General features: G+C 44.0%; 1 protein-coding gene across 1 annotated transcript in view; it reads left to right on the forward strand.

Annotated features, from left to right (window-relative positions):
- The window catches only part of LOC117561837 (ectonucleoside triphosphate diphosphohydrolase 7-like), a 33,757-nt gene that overhangs the window by 1,281 nt on the left and 14,351 nt on the right, over window positions 1-18,125 (forward strand). Inside the window, exons 2-9 of the mRNA XM_034239440.1 lie at window positions 301-406; window positions 1,730-1,909; window positions 7,020-7,225; window positions 8,983-9,133; window positions 10,868-10,971; window positions 11,097-11,156; window positions 12,284-12,432; window positions 14,900-15,066. Coding sequence (XP_034095331.1) covers window positions 399-406; window positions 1,730-1,909; window positions 7,020-7,225; window positions 8,983-9,133; window positions 10,868-10,971; window positions 11,097-11,156; window positions 12,284-12,432; window positions 14,900-15,066 — 1,025 coding nt within the window. The 5' untranslated portion in view covers window positions 301-398. The remainder of the gene's footprint in view (window positions 1-300; window positions 407-1,729; window positions 1,910-7,019; window positions 7,226-8,982; window positions 9,134-10,867; window positions 10,972-11,096; window positions 11,157-12,283; window positions 12,433-14,899; window positions 15,067-18,125) is intronic.

The raw sequence follows: 18,125 nt of genomic DNA on the forward strand, positions 1-18,125 counted from the left end.
TAAAAAGTGTGAATAGACACAGAACTAAAACAAAGACTGATTTATCTCGCCCCTTTGGTTTTCCAAAATACCTGTAATGTGTTTTTTATGTTGTGCTCTAAAAGTGTTAGATACTAACAGTGAAAATTGTCAAAGGTGACACCTCCAAATTCCTTGTACTACATTTAAAATATAACCATCACATTAGACAGAGAAAATCAGCAAATCCTTGAGCAAAAACATGTTTATATATTTTTGTCAATAAGGTGTTGAGATGTTTCAGCTTTTCTACATGTGTGTTCTCCCTCTTCTCTCCTTCAGGCAGAAGGAAAGTCTAAACTCTGGACCGGGTCCTGATCACTCTGCAAACACCATGAGGTGACGACTGTGACTTCTTGTATTGTTGCCCACCGGGACAGATGGCAAGGTAATGAACTGATAACAGCATCCAAAGTCTCTATTACACGTGGAGTCTTTGAAGTGTTCAGGAACATGTTCTGCATGTGGAAGGGTGTGATTTGAATGGTAGCACTGACAGTTACACACCCTAAGATCTTGTTACATGTTAGGGGACATGTGTAACACAGCTCTATAGGAGATAAGATAAGATGTACTTTATTGATCCCAATTTGGGAAATGTTTGTGTTGCAGCAGCATCAAATACATGGCATGGTACAATACAAACGTAAAAGACTAGAAATAAACCACAAAGTAGAAAATATACATGTTGAATTTACAAATTAACAAAACAAAATATAAAGCAAGTTATTATATATACATAAGTATGTGAGGAATGGAATATTAAATATAAAACTGAATCAGGGGGTCCGCGGGGTCTTAAAAAGTATTAAAAGTTGATAAATCAATTTAGTGAAAATGAAGGCTATTAAAAAGTATTAAATGGCATTTTTCAAGGTATTACATTTTGTATCTTGTTATCAATAAGTATATAAATGGTCCAAAGAGGTTGTATTCTACAGTCTGCCTGAATGTAATCATTGCGTAGGTGTGTAGTGTGATTCTGTAGTTTATTGATGGCATCCCGTTGGGTTCGACGTCCAATCCAATCCAACTTTATTTATATAGCACTTTAAAACCTTCAGACCAAAGTGCTGTACAGAGAGATAAGCTCACACAACATAATATAAATACATTTAAGATACAAACACAAAACAAACCAGAATAAACGTAATAATAAAAAAAAAAATAACAGCCATATAATAAAAACAATAGACCACTGAACATCTGAACAGGACATCGCACGCTCACTGCTTGATAGCGCGAAGGTCCGTTTACGCCGGTTGTTAAACAACATCGTTATGGGGAAATGCAAGTCTGCGTCCAAATGGTTGGAAGATAAGGAGGAAGGACAATCAATACTGTATATAGGCAATGTGAGGTAAAGTGTGTCGCCAAGGTAACCGGTTACAACTCAAAGTAGCGATGAGGTCTTAAAATGTATGGAAAGGGTCTTAAAAAAGGTCTTAAAAGGAATTACATTTGACTTCAGGATTCCTGCATATACTCTGAATATATAAATGTAAAATGTACAGTGTGATTTTAAGTCCAAGAAAAGGTAAATAAGCAAATAAAGGGTCATTTATATCTGACAAAATACGCTTTCACATGAAGCGAGCAAAGCAATAATAATAATAACATAGAATGCAGGTTCCTGATTCAAATAAATCATGGACCAAACATACATTTTCTTAACATTAATGAAGTGTTCTGCTGTGCTCCTCCTCCCCAGGATCACGTTCTCCTGCCTGCCGGCCTCCTGGCACTGCAGCGTGTCCCTTCTGTCTCTGGGCTGCGCTCCCAGGCAGAGGCTGCTGCTGCTGCTCTTCATCACCTCCACCCTGCTGCTGCTGGGGACCTACCAGAGGCAGCTGTGGGGCCTGGGGCAGCACCCCGGCCACCGAGTCAACAAGTGAGTCACAACGAGTCACAACGGGTCACAAAGAGTCTCAACGGGTCACAAAGAGTCTCAACGGGTCACAAAGAGTCTCAACGGGTCACAAAGAGTCTCAACGGGTCACAAAGAGTCACAACGGGTCACAAAGAGTCTCAACGGATCACAAAGAGTCACAACGGGTCACAAAGAGTCACAACGGGTCACAAAGAGTCTCAACGGGTCACAAAGAGTCTCAACGGGTCACAAAGAGTCAACAAGTGAGTCACAACGAGTCACAACGGGTCACAAAGAGTCTCAACGGGTCACAACGAGTCACAACGGGTCACAAAGAGTCTCAACGGGTCACAAAGAGTCTCAACGGGTCACAACGAGTCACAACGGGTCACAAAGAGTCTCAACGGGTCACAAAGAGTCTCAACGGGTCACACCAGTCACACCCAGCCACAACCAGCCACAACCAGTCACAACCAGTCACAACCAGCCACTACCAGTCACAACCCAGCCACTACCAGTCACAACCAGCCACTACCAGTCACAACCAGTCACAACCAGCCACAACCAGTCACAACCAGTCACAACCAGCCACAACCAGCCACTACCAGTCACAACCAGCCACTACCAGTCACAACCAGCCACTACCAGTCACAACCAGTCACAACCAGTCACAACCAGCCACTACCAGTCACAACCAGCCACTACCAGTCACAACCAGCCACTACCAGTCACAACCAGTCACAACCAGCCACAACCGGCCACAACCGGTCACAACCAGCCACAACCAGTCACAACCGGCCACAACCGGCCACAACCAGTCACACCCAGCCACAACCAGTCACAACCAGTCACACCCAGCCACACCCAGCCACAACCAGCCACAACCAGTCACAACCGGTCACAACCGGTCACAACCAGTCACAACCAGTCACAACCAGCCACACCCAGTCACACATATACTCTGTCTGTTACTTTAGATGGAAATAAGGAGCCCCTCCCCACGCCCCTCTGAGAGAGATTTGGTTAAAAAGAACTCAATGGTGTTCTAGGAGGAGATTCAGGTGATAAGGTGGGGGGGGGGGGGTACCTTGGTTGGTGATTGGCTAATGGTTACTCAAGACAAAACATCGTTATGACATCATAAAGTGTCCAAAATCTGATCAGCTCGTTTTCAGACCGGTTTTTATATAAATGGATCAGGACAAAGGCAACACATGTTGATGTAGAGGGGACACGTGTTGATGTAGAGGAGACATGAAGAAGAGGGGACACATGTTGATGAAGAAGAGACATGAAGAAGAGGGGACACATGTTGATGTAGAAGAGACATGAAGAGAGGGGACACATGTTGATGTAGAAGAGACATGAAGAAGAGGGGACACCATGTTGATGTAGAAGAGACATGAAGAAGAGGGGACACATGTTGATGTAGAAGAGACATGAAGAAGAGGGGACACATGTTGATGTAGAGAGACATGAAGAAGAGGGGACACATGTTGATGAAGAGAGACATGAAGAAGAGGGGACACATGTTGATGTAGAAGAGACATGAAGAAGAGGGGACACATGTTGATGTAGAAGAGACATGAAGAAGAGGGGACACATGTTTGATGTAAGAAGAGACATGAAGAAGAGGGGACACATGATGTAAGATAGAGAGTCTGAAGAGAGGGGACACATGTGATGTAGAAGAGACATGAAGAAGAGGGGACACATGTTGATGTAGAAGAGACATGAAGAAGAGGGGACACATGTTGATGTAGAAGAGACATGAAGAAGAGGGGACACATGTTGTGTAGAAGAGAGCATGAAGAAGAGGGGACACATGTTGATGTAGAAGAGACATGAAGAAGAGGGGACACATGTTGATGTAGAAGAGACATGAAGAAGAGGGGGACACATGTTGATGTAGAAGAGACATGAAGAAGAGGGGACACATGTTGATGTAGAAGAGACATGAAGAAGAGGGGACACATGTTGATGTAGAAGAGGACATGAAGAAGAGGGGACACATTTGATGTAGAAGAGACATGAAGAAGAGGGGACACATGTTGATGTAGAAGAGACATGAAGAAGAGGGGACACAGTGTTGATGTAGAAGAGACATGACGAAGAGGGGACACATGTTGATTGTAGAAGAGACATGGAGAAGAGGGACACATGTTGATGTAGAAGAGACATGAAGAAGAGGGGACACATGTGATGTAGAAGAGACATGAAGAAGAAGGGACAATGTGATGTAGAAGAGACATGAAGAAGAGGGGACCACATGTTTTGATGTAGAAGAGACATGAAGAAGAGGGGGACACATGTTGATGTAGAAGAGACATGAAGAAGAGGGGGACACATGTTGATGTGTAGAAGAACATGAAGAAGGAGGTGACACATGTTGATGTAGAAGAGACATGCAAGAAGAGGGGACACATGTTGATGCAGAAGAGACATGAAGAAGAGGGGACACATGTTGATGTAGAAGAGACATGAAGAAGAGGGGACACATGTTGATGTAGAAGAGACATGAAGAGAGGGGACCAATGTTGATGTAGAAGAGGACATGACGAAGAGGGGACACATGTTGATGTAGAAAAAGGGAACCACATGGTAGAAGAGACATGACAGCAAGAGGGGGACCACATGTTGATGTAGAAGAGACATGAAGAAGAGGGGACACATGTTTGATTAGAGAGACATGAAGAAGGAGGGGACACATGTTGATTGTAGAAGAGACATGAAGAAGAGGGGACACATGTTTGATGTAGAAGCGACATGAAGAAGAGGGGACACAGTGATTTAGAAGAATAAGGCACATGTTATGTAGAGAGACATGAAGAAGAGGGAGGGACACATGGTGATTGTAGAAGAGGACATGAAGAAGAGGGGACACTGTGAGTAGAAGAGAACATGAAGAAGAGGGGACACAGGTGTATGTAGAAGAAACATGAAGAAGAGCGGGACACATGTTGATGTAGAAGAGACATGACGAAGAGGGGAACACATGTTGATTGTAGAAGAGACATGAAGAAGAGGGACACCATGCTGATGTAGAAGAGGACAATTGAAGAGAGGAGACACATGTTGATGTAGAAGAAGAGACATGAAGAAGAGGGAGTGACGACGATGTGAACATGTTAGAATGTAGAAGAGACATGAAGAAGAGGGGACACATGTTGATGTAGAAGAGACATGGAGAAGAGGGGACACATGTTGATGTAGAAGAGACATGAAGAAGAGGGGACACATGTTGATGTAGAAGAGACATGGAGAAGAGGGGACAAATGTTGATGTAGAAGAGACAGGAACAAGTGGATTTTGCATAATAGGTGACCTTTCAATGGTCAGATCAAGTCTGAAATGTGATTTCACAGCAGCTCCATGTGTAACATCAACAGACAAATATCAAGACACAATACAATACATGTAAAACAAACAACAAACATTGAGCATAACGGCACAATCCCTGAGAGAAAACATGCTCAAAGAGCCTTCAGCGTGCATTTGATCTTCTTCTTAGGTCTGATTAAACTAAAAGTAGAAAACTGCATATGAAAAGATAACATATTTCACTATCTCTAACGGCCCGTCCACACTACAGCTTCGACAGCTTCAAAAACGGTTTCCAACGCGTTTGCCTCGCTTTTCGCCGAACTGAATTGTGGGTAGCATAGCGGTCCGTCTCCGGCGTCAGAAGTTGAACAATGTTCAACTTCTGACGCCGGAGTAGCCAGCGCCAGCCAATCAAATCATATGCCAGTACAAGCTCTAGCCAATCAAACCGCTGCTTGTGTGTCAGGGGCGGGAGATTCATGTGATTGGTTGTTGGTCGGGCTTCAGACGCGCCCAGCTCCAAGCTTTTTTGAAGCTGTAATGTGGACGGGCCGTAACTATCCTTGGTCACGAAGGAGAACAGCTGCAGTCACTCTCACACAGTCACCTTGAGCTGTCAGGCCTCAGAAACTAATGAGATAACCGTGTTCACAAAGCTTGTTATCCAGCAACAAATGTTTCCATGTTTCCATGAATGGAAAAAAACCGGTCAATATGGTCAACTCTCCTGGGACATGTCTCCATGCTTTAATGTTCAAAGAGCTCTGTATTGTTCTCATACTGCCTGTGCTGCAGCACCTCTTTTCACCCTCTGTCTGAAACCAGAGCCCAGTCCGCTCTGATTGGTTAGCTGGCCGGCTCTGATGTGATTGGTCAACCGCTTAGAGATGTCACGTACAATAGGGCTGCACGATATTGGAAAAAACTTACATTGTGATATTTTGTTCCCCTGCGATATGAAAAAATACAGGAATTGAAGAAAATACAGGTTTTTTTTGTCCGCAAACCATCCCTTCCTGAACTTTAAAGCTATACAATTGGTATTTTTTTAACAATATTTAACCGGATGAAGGATTTTAGTCATTGACTTCTGGATCTTAAGTTATCAGAGCAACAAGCTGAGCTAGCGCGGTTATCCTGCTGTGATCTGATCAAGAATGCTTGTGATTGGTGGTTTGCTGTGCATGCAGAGCCGGCATGTCACTCACTCAAGTACCTTTTCCTTTTGTAGCAAGCAGCAAAATAATTGTAACATGACGTGTTTGAGTTAATTTGCCTACTTAAAATCACACGTCCCGCGATGTGAATATCGCGCATGCGCATAACGTGATTATCGCCACGACACGATATATCGTGCAGCCCTAACGTACAATGTGTTGGAGTGCTAGCCAATAGAAGCGCGAGTGTGTGGGAGAGAAACTCCCTCTGTAGGAAACACAGGGATTGTAGCCTTGCAGACCATTTACATGCACTAAAACCTTTAGAACACACTACTGGAAAGGGAAAACCCAAAAAGGCAGAATAGGGTCCCTTTAAGATTATGAAAACCAAAGAGAACAAGAAGCTAATGACCATATACAAAGTAGATAATGTTCAGGAGCATGTTTTTCATATCCTAATGTGTTAACTTACATGCACTATTTCTGTTGAATGCGTTCACTTGTTTTATTGTGAAGAACCAGAAGTATTACCGGATGTTGTGAAGTGTTACGTGGGAGTTATGTGATATCCGAAGATGGCGGTGTGCTGAAATAAGAGGAAAGTGTGTCTTATTACCGAGTAACAGATGTTCCCTCTCCTCCTCCAGGTACCTCTCCATCGCAGAGACCATGGAGGCCACGGACGTCCTGAACCCGGCTCTGAACTACGGCGTGGTGGTGGACTGTGGCTCCAGCGGCTCCAGGGTCTTTGTGTACTACTGGCCCCCCCACAACGGGAACCCCCACACGTTGCTGGACATCCGACAGATGAAGGACCGCGACCGCAAACCTGTCGTCAAGAAAATCAAACCTGGTGAGGAAACGGGAGCTCAGTGACGGCAATATGGACAATTCAAATGTCCAGAATGCAGGGTTTACAATGTTTGTTAAAGGCTAAATATGTGTTACCCTTTTTAATGAAGTAAGGGGCTGCAGATATATTCTAGCCTATACATCGTACATTGTACTGACTTTGTAGCACAGATCCTCCACCATAATCATTTCATATATATTTAAATGATAACGAAATAATAATTAAAAATCATCATTCCCTCTAATATTGTGAAACATATCGTAATTACAAATTCAGTCACAATCATCGCAACTCGTCGTTTTTTTCGGAAACTTGCAGCCCTAATCTGCATTTCATTATTATTAAGTAATATATCACAATTTAATATTCAATATGTTCTAATACTTTTAAATCAGAAACTTAAACCATAATAATATGTGCCATATGTGCAGAAGTGAAACGGAGAGAAATTCTTCAGACATTTTGTCAAACATCTAAAAACCACAGATTTCTTCACTTTTTGTTGTTGTGTGACCTTTGTAAAGCCCCCCACAGCACCCCCCCCCCCCCCCCCCCCCGTGTTTTCGACTTCTTGGTGCCAGCATGAGGATCATTACTTATCATTGTCTGTCCCTTTGGCTCAGAGCCAGGAGAAATGAAGGGCAGAGTGTGTGACGGAGATAAGACGTGGCATTCATGGGAAATATCGAGCAGGGGAAAAAATAGAAGTTGAACTGGATAAAAACAGATGAGCCCTCTGTGAGTTTCCCTTGTACGGTTAACCTCCTCATTTGATCTGAAATTGATGGGATAATCCTGATTACCGGTAGTTTTTGTCGTGACGTCCGTCTGTTTAGTCATTTCAGCAGAAAGCATCATTCAGTGCCTCTGTCTTTATCTCAGCACACAGATTAGATACACTGGGTGTTTTGTTTTCCCAGGAGCGATAGCTAAAGCATACGTGGCACTTTGAACCCTGGGACCAAATGTACCAACGTTTATATAGAAAAACCGTTTTTCTTGCATTGCTCTCTTTTATTTCATAGTTTATGAGTTGTTAGACACTCTGATCAGCTTTTTGTGAGAACATGGGCTTCAACAAACCGTTCAGATTTGTCTCGACCTGCTTTGTCACATACAGGCTCTTCTGGTATATCCTGCAGCTCACACAAGCCAATCAGAGCAGCCGGGGCTTTTTTGGTAGGTGGGCTTTAAGAGGCAGAAAACAGAGCATTTCAAACACAGTTTACAGGAGAAAACAAATCCTTTCATGCCAAGTGACGATGACATGTCTTGTTTACAGTTATGCATATTTCTCGTGATGCATGGACATTTAGTTTTGTTGTAGGAATTGTTTTGCATTATACTGTTTATGTGTGTGTGACTTTGATGCCTTGTCTAGGTCCCCATTACAAAATATCTCTATTGGTCTTATCTGGTTCAATAAAGGTTAAATGAATTATCACCTGGATCTCCTCCTAGAGCTCCATTGAGTTCTTTGTAACCAAATGTCTCTCAGAGGGGCGTGGGGAGGGGCTCCTTATTTTCATCTAAAGTAACAGACAGAGAATCAGCACTTTGGAAACAGGGCTGAAACAGAGGGGATTATGGGTAATGCTGCAATGATCTGTTTGGTGTTTCAGCCAATCAGAGACAGGCTCTGTATATATGATAGGGGACCTTTAAGCTGTGTCTCTTTAATTAGCTGTCTTGTGATAACACTTGTGAATGATGTTTAGTTTTTGCTGAAATGTGTGTGTTGTTGCCGTCTCTCTCAGGGATCTCCACCCTGGCCACCTCTCCCACTCGGGCCAGTGATTACCTCTACCCTCTGCTGAGCTTCGCTGCTGCTCACGTCCCGAGGAGCAAACACAAAGAGACGCCGCTCTACATCCTGTGCACCGCCGGCATGAGGCTGCTGCCGGACAGGTAACTCATCTTTACTCTCGGGTTTTTATTTCATCCATTATTTGATTTTATTTATTTCGAACGTGTAAATCAGGAATGTCCAAACTTTTTTCACCAAGGGCCACATACAGAAAAATAAATGAATGGCTGAGCCGCTCACTAGAGGTATATTGAATTTAGGTAAATGATGGTTGATATTGATGAAAAAAACACTATCAGAAATATTGCTATCAGAAACAATGCCCGACTGTTTTGGAAGTAATATGGTCGGTGTTTACATTAGCATCGCTAACACTCAGAGCTAACCTGTACTGGAGAGCATGTGTGTGAAGAAGCAGGAAATAAAAAGGAACTCACCTTGTGGTATAACCGGCAAGAGAGAAAGCCTTTGAGCTCCAGACTGTTTCAGAGAGAATCCTTGATGATCCATGATATGGCGTTTTATCACGGCAGCATTTAGTTTAGACAGTAGCTGCCGGGTCCCGCATGAGCTCAGACCCCTGCTCTTTAAAGCTTTATCCCCAAATCAGCACTTTTGAAACAGGAAGTGAAATAGAGGGATATGAGGCATGGCTAGAATGATCTGTTTGGTATTTTGAGCAAAACACTTCATAGACATGTTTTTTATATATTTGTATTAGTGCTGTCAAAATTATCGCGTTAACGGCGGTAATTCATTTTTTGAATTAATTGCGTTAAAATATTTAACGCATTTAACGCATGTGCAGAATGGCCTGCCCCATACGTCCCACCAGTGACAGCGCCAGGGTATGGCTGGGGTAGGCTACACCCATACCAATAAATGGCTTAGCCCCACCATGAAAAATGATGTTAAAGTAAGCAAAATAAAGTCTGCCAACTCGCGGAGTAAATTGCACAGACAGCAGTTAGTAAGATTGATTTCAGTAGCCACGGTTTTGAAAACTTTTGTCACGTAGTGATCGTCTTCTCAATAGAACATCTTTGATAATGTCTTCTGGCCAATCAGAATCAAGATAACGGCGTGGTGTTGTTGCAGGAAGTCCCGACGGAGAATACTTTTGCTGTAGTACGGGGTGCACATAACTGGTACGCAGGTTATGTGCGTAATCTGAAATGCGTACCGTCACTTGTGTCACAAAGCGCATTTGCGTACCGACGTACTTGTGAAGCTTTTCCAGAAGGCGCGGTTAGATCACCGGACGACAGAGTCGGTCTCCGTGTGCACAGACAGGGCTGCTGTTAACGTCGGTCTGGACAACGGAATTGTGCCAAAACTACGCCAACCGGCTGCGGAGGGAGACTCCCCCCCTTCACTGGAGCACTGCGCTAAAACAGCTGATCACAACGTTCACACTCCGTCGACTTTCCTGAAGTACTCCCCCGTTGATAGAAATCAACACGTAATGAATTAAGACCCCACGGTTTGATGATTGATAGGTGTGTGGGTTGTCTTTCATTTTGCACGCAGAAAAATGTTATAATAAACATAGATACTGTATGTTAAATGGATATATCCGCCTTCTTTCATTTATCTTTCCATTCCCACAACAATATTCATAAATAAATGGCATATTTAGGACATAGTTCGAATGGTGATTAATCATGATTAATTCATTTTTAAGCTGTGATTAATCTGATTAAAATTGTAATCGTTTGACAGCCCTAATTTTTATATATCTGAGACCTATGCTATTGCCTACACATGATAGGTGACCTTTAAGTAACAAAATGGACTGTAGTCATATTGCCTTTTGACTGTTCCTCTGTGTGCAGCCAGCAGACGGCCATCTTGGAGGATCTGATCACTGACGTTCCTCTGGATTTCGACTTCCTGTTCTCCAGCTCTCATGCTGAGGTCATCTCTGGGAAACAAGAAGGTGAGCAGCTTGCTTACTGATGATGTTTGCTGCTACTGGGTTTAGTTTTATTAACTCAATCAAGAGAGTGCAACCCTAAAACCATGTCTTTCTAACCACTTCCTGCCTGTTTTGTGTCCCTGCAGGAGTGTATGCGTGGATCGGGATAAACTTTGTGTTGGGCCGCTTCGATCACGCTGATGATGGTGAGTTTGAAGCTGCTAACAAGATTCAAGGCTTTCATTGTCATGTGTATAAAGTAGTGTTGTCACGATACCAACGAGAGAGGGGAGGGACTTAGCGTGGGCACGAGAGAGGGGAGGCACTTAGCGTGTGCATGAGAGAGGGGAGGGACTTAGCGTGGGCACGAGAGGGGAGGCACTTAGCGTGGGCACGAGAGAGGGGAGGGACTTAGCGTGGGCACGAGAGAGGGGAGGGACTTAGCGTGGGCACGAGAGGGGAGGGACTTAGCGTGGGCACGAGAGGGGAGGCACTTAGCGTGGGCACGAGAGAGGGGAGGGACTTAGCGTGGGCACGAGAGAGGGGAGGGACTTAGCGTGGGCACGAGAGGGGAGGGACTTAGCGTCGGCACGAGAGAGGGGAGGGACTTAGCGTGTGCATGAGAGAGGGGAGGGACTTAGCGCGTGCATGAGAGAGGGGAGGGACTTAGCGTGTGCATGAGAGAGGGGAGGGACTTAGCGTGTGCATGAGAGAGGGGAGGGACTGCAGGCACGGCTGCAGTGCAGGGAGTGGAAGCAGAGCGCTGAACACACACGGCTCTTATTAAAACGGCGCTTTCTCACCGGAGTACTTTTCCCCGTCATTCTTAAAGTACCGATACTAATGAAACGGAGGAATCTTAACGTTTTTAACGGCAGGGTATCGCGGTACCTTTCAAGTATCGGTACACCGTGCAACACTAGTTCATAGCTACAGTGTAGATATGTCAATGAAAATCTTAGGTCACAGGCTCCTCCAACAGTGCAACACAATACACAGATACAATAGTGCAAGTAAATACAAATAAAATAGGGTAGAAATAGTGACAGGACCATCTCTTGTTTGACTTTGTTTCTATACACAGATTGAATGTATATGTATGTGTGTGTGTGTGTGTGTATGTATGTGTGAGTATGTATGTATGTTGATGTACGTGGGTATTATATATGTGTGTGTGTGTGTTTAAGTTTATACATGAGTACATGATGTGTAGATATTTGTCATTTCAAACAACCCCTGTGTATTTTTCCGTTTTTATTTTATTTTCTAATTTTGTTCGGGTCACAGTTCCCAGAATCAGATGATAACATGAGATCTGCTTCCTGTTTCTCAGAGGAAGCCACAGTGGAGGTGACGACAGGCTCTCAGAACCAGCAGCCAATCAGCAGGCGGCGCACAGTAGGCATCATGGATATGGGCGGGGCTTCACTGCAGATCGCCTACGAGGTGCCGAGCGCCATCACCTTCAGCTCTCCACAGGAAGTAAGATCTGTTACTGGAGGAGGGTTCATGATAAGACAAGAAATAAACAAGAAAGTAGAAAATATACATGTCGAATTAACAAATGAACAATAACAACAATTAAATATAAAGCAAGTTATAACGGCTGCTGATTGTGTTTAAATAAATGTTGGCTTAATCTGTGCACCTAATTAGTCATTTTGTCCGTTCAACTTAATTCATTAATTCAAAATACCCATCGAAGAAGCATGACATGTCTTGTTCGACAAACTGTCACAAACATTTGTTTTCACATTAGATGTTACTATAAATAGTTATCAAAGCAATAAACCGTAATTAATTTCGTCGTAATGTACATTATTTCATTTCATATTCTGTTCTTGTACATATCATATTCTATTTACATGTATATAGACTTCTTGCACTATTTTGTATCTTATATGCTTGTATTTTATTATATATGTTGCATTGTTGGAGGAGCTCAGGTCAGAAGAATGTTATTGCCATTTCTCAGTGACGAACCGTGTCTATCACAACTAGACCTTCTGTAGACACACCCCCCCCCCCACCCCCCCCCGCGGCAATATAATGTCCGTCTTTTCACTGAATTGTCGTCTTGAAAAAGGTACTCACAACGATTCCGCAACAACTTCATCTTCACCTGTTGCTCTTGTCATTTCAATGTTAAAAACAATAAAACGGCATGAATTGCTTCGTCGCATTCATCTAGATCAGGGATGGGCAACTTTGATGGTGGTGGGGGCCACATCATTGACGTACTGGCCACCAGGGGGCCGCAGATTCACTTGGAACACACACACACACAAATTCCATGTGTTGTATGTAATTATTAACAAATATACTAAGTCTGACATCTTCATTGACATTTTACAATCAAAGGGAACATCCTCTAATAAGCTCACTAAACAAATATCAGTTCACAGAAATGTTATTTCATTTTTACAAGTGGCATGTTTGTATTGAACAGGTTATTAAACAGTGGAATAAAACTATTTTAAACTATTGGAAAGCACGGAAAATGTGTGTGTATTGAGAGATTAACCATTAGATGACATACACATGAAGTCATGAACACTAACCCAGACATTAGTTGTCTAACTTGAACCTAAAACACTTGTAGCCTGTCTGCATTCCCCTTATTCCACAATAAGGGGAATGTCAACACAGACACCTGTCAGCCACTCCCCCTCCCTCCCGCTGAAATTATGAATGAAAAGCGTAGTAATCATAGATAACACGGCAGGGTCCGTGACAGTTTGTTTTCATCTGATTTCAAATAAACAAAGTCTTGGTTTTCAGAACATTAAACTTGTTTCGCCAAATTCAGATGATAAAAACAACTTTTAAGCTTGTAAAGGCATAATTACAAGAGGCAACTTAACGTCACAGCAGGCATAACAACAGCCGGTGTTTCTTGTGAGGGTTTCCCCGGGAAACAAACAAAATACACACAAATGCGTCACAGATTATTTTGCGGTATTTGAAATCATGTACGCAGATCGGGACGTAACTAGGAGTCTAGTGGACGGTATCAGTACTACAGGTAAAACAATTTTTTATAAATTAATCTGAGGGCCGCACAAAGAGGAGGTGGGGGCCGCATGCGGGCCGCGGGCCGCCATTTGCCCATCCCTGATCTAGAGCCAGTTAACTAGCGGGCCTTCTAGAGCACCTGGAACCGAGGGGAACTCTGAAAGAACACGCCCATTAGCTACAAATTAATATATGATTGGTTGATCAAACTGTCAGTCCAAACGTACGCTCTCATTCAGTGCAACGGCCAGGGCATTCGATCAAGGATGTAGAATACCTTGGTGAAGGATATTCTACCCAGAGACCCAGAACAAGATCTGATTGGTTGCTTTCTTTTCTAACACAAAACCACTGAAAAGCGGAGTGCATGGTCCGAGAAGGACAAACAAATCAACATAACACTGTAATATTACAGATCAACAACACGGATACGATTCTCATTTATTCATTTTATTACATTTTATTTATATAATTAAATAGATATAATATAATAGATTTTTGTTTGTTTTATCAAACAAAAAATTGAGTGTTCCAGGGTATTCTCTGAATACCTTGAAGGCCCTGACGGTTCGCCACTGGCATTTCTACACTGTAGCTTTGTGCATCTGACAATAAAACCTTTGAATTTGAATGTGGCACGCAACTAAACATGGAGAAGCAGCGTTCAGTTATTATGCTCCAAATATCTGGATCAAACTCCCAGAAACCTGCAGGTCCGCTGCAACTCTGACTGTTTTTAAATCCAGGCTGAAGACTTTTCTTTTTGCCGCTGCTTTCACTTTTATAAAGCACTTTGAATTGCCTTGTGTTGGAAGGTGCTATATAAATAAACTTGCCTTGCCTTGCAATGAAATTGAGTTGGACACCCCTGCATTAGATGTTAGGAACAGATGGACGGCAACATACAGGTATTGACAATGTTGTGTGTGTCCAGGAGGAGGCGGGGAAGAGTGTGTTGGCCGAGTTTAACCTGGGCTGTGATGTGGAGCACACGCAGCACGTCTACAGAGTCTACGTCACCACCTTCCTGGGCTTCGGAGGAAACATGGCCCGACAGCGCTATGAGGAGCAGCTGCTCAACAACACCTTCACCAAGAACAGGTACACACACACACACACACACACACACACACACAGCGCTATGAGGAGCAGCTGCTCAACAACACCTTCACCAAGAACAGGTACACACACACAGACACACACACACAGACACACACACACACACACACACCGACAGCGCTATGAGGAGCAGCTGCTCAACATCACCTTCACCAAGAACAGGCACACACACAGACACACACACACACACACACACACACACACACCGAGAGCGCTATGAGGAGCAGCTGCTCAACAACACCTTCACCAATAACAGGTACACACACACACACACACACACACACACACACACACACACACACACACACCGAGAGCACTATGAGGAGCAGCTGCTCAACAACACCTTCACCAATAACAGGTACACACACACACACACACACACACACACACACACACACACACACAGACAGACAGCGCTATGAGGAGCAGCTGCTCAACAACACCTTCACCAAGAACAGGTACACACACACAGACACACACACACACACACACACAGACAGCGCTATGAGGAGCAGCTGCTCAACAACACCTTTACCAAGAACAGGTACACACACACACACACACACACACACACACACACACACAGCGCTATGAGGAGCAGCTGCTCAACAACACCTTCACCAAGAACAGGTACACACACAGACACACACACACAGACAGACACACACACACACACACACACACACACACACACACCAACAGCGCTATGAGGAGCAGCTGCTCAACATCACCTTCACCAAGAACAGGCACACACACAGACACACACACACACACACACACACACACACACACACACACACACACACACACACACACACACCGAGAGCACTATGAGGAGCAGCTGCTCAACAACACCTTCACCAAGAACAGGTACACACACAGACACACACACACACACAGCGCTATGAGGATCAGCTGCTCAACAACACCTTCACCAAGAACAGGCACACACACACACACACACACACACACACACAGACACACACACAGCGCTATGAGGATCAGCTGCTCAACAACACCTTCACCAAGAACAGGCACACACACACACACACACACACACACACACACACACAGCGCTATGAGGATCAGCTGCTCAACAACACCTTCACCAAGAACAGGCACACACACACACACACACACACACACACACACACACACACACACCAACAGCACTATGAGGAGCAGCTGCTCAACAACACCTTCACCAAGAACAGGCACACACACACACACACACACACACACACCAACAGCACTATGCGGAGCAGCTGCTCAACATCACCTTCACCAAGAACAGGCACACACACACACACACACACACACACACACCAACAGCGCTATGAGGATCAGCTGCTCAACAACACCTTCACCAAGAACAGGCACACACACACACACACACACACACCAACAGCGCTATGAGGAGCAGCTGCTCAACAACACCTTCACCAGGAACAGGCACACACACACACACACACACACACACACAGACACTGACGGACACACACACACACAGACACTGACAGACAGACAGAACCTTCACCAAGAACAGGTACACATACACACACACCGAGAACGCTATGAGGAGCAGCTGCTCAACAACACCTTCACCAAGAACAGGTACACACACACACACACACAGACAGACAGACAGACAGACAGACAGACAGACAGACAGACAGACAGACAGACAGACAGAACCTTCACCAAGAACAGGTACACTGTTTCATCACAAAGTGCTTTTGGATTTAAGGCTAAGACTTTTATGTAAAAAGTGAATTTCAACAATTACCACTAGGCTTGACAACTGAGCCTAAGAGTTAATCACCAAAGAAAACCAACCTTTCCACCAATGAACCACAGACATTGATTTGACTAACTCCCAGCTCTATAGCTCAAGTATTTAGCTGTTCATTTATTCTGTGGGATAAAAGACTGTCGCAGAGTCTGCTGGTCTATTCATGTCTCAGTGTGCGAAAAAGTACACGTCCCACCGTCCGGGACGTGTTATTTACAATATCGGACAAGTAGATCTTTCAATTGACTTGTCCGGCGGACAAGTGACGTTTTTCGCCCTGATTTATTGACAAATTATTGATACATTCAGTTTACAAAAGGCAGAACTCATTCGCAAATTGTACGTGTCCGCCATTGTTCGTTTAGAAATGTTAGTTTCGGTTCTGCTTGTCGATTCCTAAGGAAATGCATCTCGCCGCTTTCTGTACAATTATGCGGGGCGGGGCGGGAAGTGTAGCACAGTGGCAGGGTTGGGAAGCAAAACTCGGTTCCGAGTAGGAACAAATAACAATTGTCCGGTACCGGGATTAATAAGAGTTGTGAGGACAAGAGGCGAGGCCGATCCCCGCGGACCGCAGCTCTCTCTCTATGCTCCGTATCAGCTGATCGCTGCACGGTGCAGCTCAGCATCTCTCTCTCTCTCTCTCTCTCTTTCTACACACAGCGGCTCCGCTGCCCGTTTAACAGCCTCATCTTTGTCAAACTTTCTTATGTTCTTTCTCTAACACGTAATGAAGGTTATTAAGCGTTTTAGCTCCTGTGTTGTTAATATTGACCGCCATTTCCTTTATGAAGTAAAGCAGCCTCCCTGTCTGTGTCCTCGCGCTGTCCTCACATCCCTGGACCCCCAGACTCGGAGGAGCACAGGGATGTCAGTATTGTTTATGAAGCAAGGTATAGAAAGTATCTACATTATTGAAATGAAAATACTATGTATTTACTTTTACAAACAGTGAGCAGCTGGGCAGCTGCAGCATATGTATTGCAGGACATGTGTAAGCGTGCAAGCGTCTTTGAGTTGTAGAAAAGCGCTAGGCCTATAGGCTATAAATATAATGTATTATTATTATTATTATTATTATTATTAGGTTATGTCCTATGTGTTGGACATGTGTGGTTGGACTCTGTCTCACAGGCAGGTTGCAGTGTAACATCAGAGGAGACTGGGCCAATTGTACATTCTCAAACTGCACCACTTAGAACTAACTAAACAATGCAGAGATTATTTTTATATAATTGTATTCAATAAC

This window comes from Gymnodraco acuticeps, unplaced genomic scaffold (genome assembly GCF_902827175.1).
Source record: "Gymnodraco acuticeps unplaced genomic scaffold, fGymAcu1.1, whole genome shotgun sequence".
In the NCBI taxonomy this organism is placed as follows: domain Eukaryota; kingdom Metazoa; phylum Chordata; class Actinopteri; order Perciformes; family Bathydraconidae; genus Gymnodraco; species Gymnodraco acuticeps.